The 4,527-nt window shown below is 54.6% G+C and overlaps 1 protein-coding gene across 1 annotated transcript; it reads right to left on the reverse strand.

Moving 5' to 3' along the window:
• Positions 1-383: 383 nt before the first annotated feature.
• On the reverse strand, positions 384-2,158 carry LOC123440135 (UDP-glycosyltransferase 88B1-like). The gene has a single exon (XM_045116708.1). The coding sequence runs from the start codon at positions 2,028-2,030 to the stop codon at positions 591-593; it is 1,440 nt and encodes a 479-aa protein (XP_044972643.1). The 5' UTR covers positions 2,031-2,158; the 3' UTR covers positions 384-590.
• Positions 2,159-4,527: the final 2,369 nt, after the last annotated feature.

The following is a 4,527-nucleotide window of genomic DNA, read 5'->3' on the forward strand; positions in this document are numbered from 1 at the left end:
GACCCATTTCTGGATGCCCCTCTGGCGCCAATGCGCCTCCTTATTAGTGTAAATCATTGAAGGCTGGTCCTCCGGGTCCATGGAATCGGCGCAGAGGTCGAGCGACTGGATGAAGGTGAGGAGGGGCCGCTTCCACTCCCGTAGATCCCGACCAAGGTTGGCTCCCCGACCCTTCATGAACTGGCGAGCGCACTTAGCATAGTAGTGTCAAGAGTCCACGGCGGAAATGAAGCGGTGAGAGAAACCGCGGGCCTCGCACCACCGCTCACGGACCGCAGCACCGAAACCAGCCTGGTTAAGCCAATAGGTTTGCCCGCAATTAAAAAAGATTACTTTATTCTTGATGTTTGACTTAGAAATACATTTTTCTTAGTCGCTTGAAGAATAGTAAAACGGTTATTATATTATATTATATTTGCTTCCAAAGGTAAGATACAAATAGGTTACAAATGAAAAACTGATTAAAAAAAGAGAGAAAATCCCTCAACTGTAGTTGTTTATTTTCGAAGCAACTTAATACTCCCGCACACAACGATGCTTGTGGCACATCGTGTGTCACCGGATCTCTTCTTTAACCGATCCCGCGAACATCAAGCAAGTAGCCACGCGTCTACCAGCCGCGCCAATGTCGCCTCAGACTGCCCGCCCTCACGCATTGCCTCATTCGCCTGCCTCATGGCCGCCTGCGTCCGCTCACGGATCACCCTCCCGCCGTCAGAGTCCATCATCCACTTCACCTTTGCTGCCACCTCCTCGGCCTCCACCACCTCCTTGTCGTACCCATCCATTGCCAGGGCTAGCCCAAGCTCCTTCTCCAGGAAAACCTTGTTCACCCGCTGCTCTGCGTACAATGGCCACGCTAGCATCGGCACACCCGCCATGATCGACTCCAGCACCGAGTTCCATCCACAGTGCGTCACGAACACGGCCACCGCCTGGTGCATAAGCACATCGCGCTGAGGCGCCCACGACTTGACGACCAGGCCCTTCTCCTTGGTACGGTCTAGGAAGCCCTCCGGGAGTAGGGCGTCCAGGTCCGGCTCCGACGGCCTGTCGAACTTCTTCGTCGGGTCATCGCTGGGCGGGCTCTTTACCACCCAAAGGAAACGCTGCCCGCTTGCCTCTAGCCCGGCCGCCACCTTCCTGATCTGGTTGGCGCTGAACTGACCGAGGCTGCCAAAGCAGAGGAACACCACGCTGTCCTTGCGCTGGGTGTCCAGCCACGCGATGCACTCGTCGCCGCACTTGGTGCCCACCTCCACCAACTTTATCAGCGGCCCAATGCAGTAGATCGGAGGCGTCGGAAGTCCAGGAGGTGAGCAGCGCCCGGCGACGATGGTCTCTACGGCCCGTGGCTCGAGCGAGCGGAAGGTGTTGATGAGGATGCCTTGGGACTGGCACAGGTCGCTGCACACATTCACGAACCTCGTGTATGCTACGTCATCACGGTCCATGATTGGCTTCATGGAGTCTGTCGCCGGGAACGAGGGGATACCGGGAACGTGCACGAGCTCTCCACCCATGTCCTTTAAGTTGGCGGTGGTCTGAGCGTGCAGGACCGGGAGATGCAAACACAAAGCTAGGACCTCAGCGCCGGAGGTGAAGAAAAAGTAGACGGGGATGCCGAGCTCCGAGGCAACGCTGCGCGCGACATGACAGAAGAAGTCTGCGACGAGGACGGCAGGGGAGGTGGCGGCGAGGAAATCACGCAGGTGAGGGATGGCGACGCGGGCGACCTCGAAGGTTAGTGCCTCTGGGTGGTTGGAGTTTACGGGCGGGAGCTTGACATGCGGGAGACGGTGGAAGGAGATGGTGGGGTTGGCCGCGGAGACCCCGGCGAGGAAGGGCCCTGTTGCGCTTGCTCCGGTGTTGTGCGGTAGGTCGATGACGACGATGGTGACGGCGAGGCCACGGGCAGCGATGATCTTACCCAGTTCGATCATCGAGACCAGGTGGCCCATGCCCGGCGACGGGTACAGGACCACCAGCTTCCGTGGCATCGTGGTGATTGCTGCGCCTGCGCGGTCCATCTTGGCGACGATATGCCTGCTCTGGAGACTGGACTGGAGTCGTGGACGCTGTGGTGGTGGTGTCTGCTTTGGAGTGTCGAGTGTAGCACAAGTGGAGTTGGAGGTGCATGGCGAATCGATGATTTATAGGGGCCGATGGTTTGTCTGACCCGTCTCGTGGCTGAAATTTGCAATCTCCTTGTACGTGTTGCATTACTTGCAGGTGATGCATGCACCAGTTGCAGTGGCAACCGTGAGATGCGGTCAGGTGTGGATCGTTGGACACCTGGACTTGTGTTCTTTGCTTGGCTTCTTATGTACGAAGCGCTCTAAGGACATAACGTCATCGCTGACGGATGCAACCATTTCAAAGTCCCACCTGTCAGTTGGTCTGTCTCGTGAGGGACGAACCAGTTTGACACAACGGCTAATTGATAGTATTATATAATTTTCACGTACGTGAGGATCCAGCCCAACGCCCATGCACCATGATGGTTGCTGTAGTGATGTCATTGCTTGTGTGTCAATAGCGCTTTTTCTTGTCCATGCAATCGTGCGAACTAAGCACACATGGTTAGGTTGGTGTGGTGAAACCAACATATCAGGGTTTAAGTTCTAGATTTGGTATCGATGCACATATTCAGTGAAAGGAAATGTTTTCATCGACTATGAAACATCTTTGATAACTTCGTTAATCTTAAGATGTTGTGTTGGCTCACTATCTCGAATGTGTTTATAGGGGTAAAGTATTTGTGCGTGCGTTTATAAAGATGTGTGTCGTGGGTATAAGTCTGACAGTAGATGTGTAGGGTACGAAAGGATGGGCAGAGCCTTAGCTACGGCGAGGTTGTATGAGTTCAGGCCCCTCTACGGTGGAGGTAAAAGCCCTACGTCTCAGTGCTCTTGGGAGCTTGTTGTCGAGTGGAATATGGATTACAGTGAATTGCTAAGCCCTGCACCAGTGGGGAAGGGCGGCTTATATAGAGTGCGCTACCCTTCACAACGGTTCGGTGCGCATGGGAGGAGTAGTGGCGAATAAATGCCTACGTTACAGGTAACGTATGTCGTAAATGCTAATAAAGGTACAATGAAACGTATGACCGTTATCCTCCAGGGGGGTTACGGTGTACAGAGTGGAATCCAGTCGGTAAGTTCGATACGCTCCGAATGTTCATCTCCGACTGGATGATGGAAGAATCGTCACCGACTGGATGATGGGAAGTCCTTAATTCAGTCGGAACTGACTAAAGGCCTTATCCCTTATGAAGGATAGTCCTTGGGTAGGAGTCATAGGGCAGGCCTATGACCCTACCCTAGGACTATAACCCCATCATTAGTCCCCGAATGGATTGGGGTTGGAACGACGAAGCGATGCTTGGAGTACGGATCCGACTGGTCGGATGCGACTTTGGCGTTGTTTGTCTCGATCCATTTTATCCTCTTGGACCAGTGATCCGAGTGGATGTATTTGTGAAACGAACCGTCAGGGACCGAGTGCTTTCGTGGTATCTTTTGACGTGACCAGTCAACTGACAGCGGTGGATTTTCCGGGATCCTCAAATTTCAGTTACCGCGCGCTCGGCGGGGATGACGACATCGTAATCGAGTAGTATCTGCCGCCTTGATTTCCGCGCCTTCATCTTCTCCACTAATATCGCAGCAACCGGTCGAGGGATAAGATTTTGGGGCCACCTGCTAGTGACCCAGTCGGAACCTTACTTAAACCTCTGCAGCGAGGGTTTTTCGTTGCGCTCGCCTGATAGCTCGCACTTGCCCCGCTTCTCTCGTCACCTCCTGCGCATCTCAAACTCCTCCCTTCTCCTTCTCCCTCACGGATCTGCAGCCTTCACCATGACAAAGGGGCAGACTAGCAAGCTCGAGGCGCGGAAGAAGAAGGGGAAGGCGGCGGCTCCTGCTCAGCGGCGGCAGCGAGCGCTACCGGTGGGTTGGATCCAGGGGGATTTCCTCCCCTCCACGGTGACGGAGGGGGACTTGCTGGAGTTGGTGGAGCACGACATGATCGCACACAAGACGTGGAGGTTGCCGGCGGAGGGCGAGACCGAGCCGGCGCCCCGAGAGGGGGAGCGCGTCTTGCTGCTCAGCCACGTGCACCGCGGCTTCTCTCTGCCTCATCATCCCTTCTTCAAAGGTATAATGAACCACTTCGGGGCGCAGCTCCATCATTTTCCCCCCAACGCAATAGCTCATCTCTCTGCCTTCGTCGTGTTGTGCGAGTGTTTCATCGGCTGTCCTCCCCATTGGGGGCTTTTCAAACACATCTTCTCTGCTAGATCTCAAACCATCAAACGACTTAACCAGTCGGATGACAAAACTCACCTCCTCCAGCTCTGCGGAGGCTTAGGCTTCCAAAAGAAAAGTAAAAGTAGCTATCCCGCTCTTCAGTTGTCTGAATCTGTTAGGAACTGGCAGTCGACATGGTTGTACTGCCAGGACGTTGCCTGCCCGAATGCCGCAACTCGACTGCCTCCTTTTAGCTTAGACCGACCGGCTCAGCCTA

The sequence above is a fragment of the Hordeum vulgare genome, chromosome 3H (assembly GCF_904849725.1).
Source record: "Hordeum vulgare subsp. vulgare chromosome 3H, MorexV3_pseudomolecules_assembly, whole genome shotgun sequence".
NCBI lineage: Eukaryota > Viridiplantae > Streptophyta > Magnoliopsida > Poales > Poaceae > Hordeum > Hordeum vulgare.

Bases quoted from the DNA above. Each gene is read 5' to 3' on its own strand.
- LOC123440135 (XM_045116708.1), bottom strand. From the start codon at position 2,030: ATGGACCGCGCAGGCGCAGCAATCACCACGATGCCACGGAAGCTGGTG.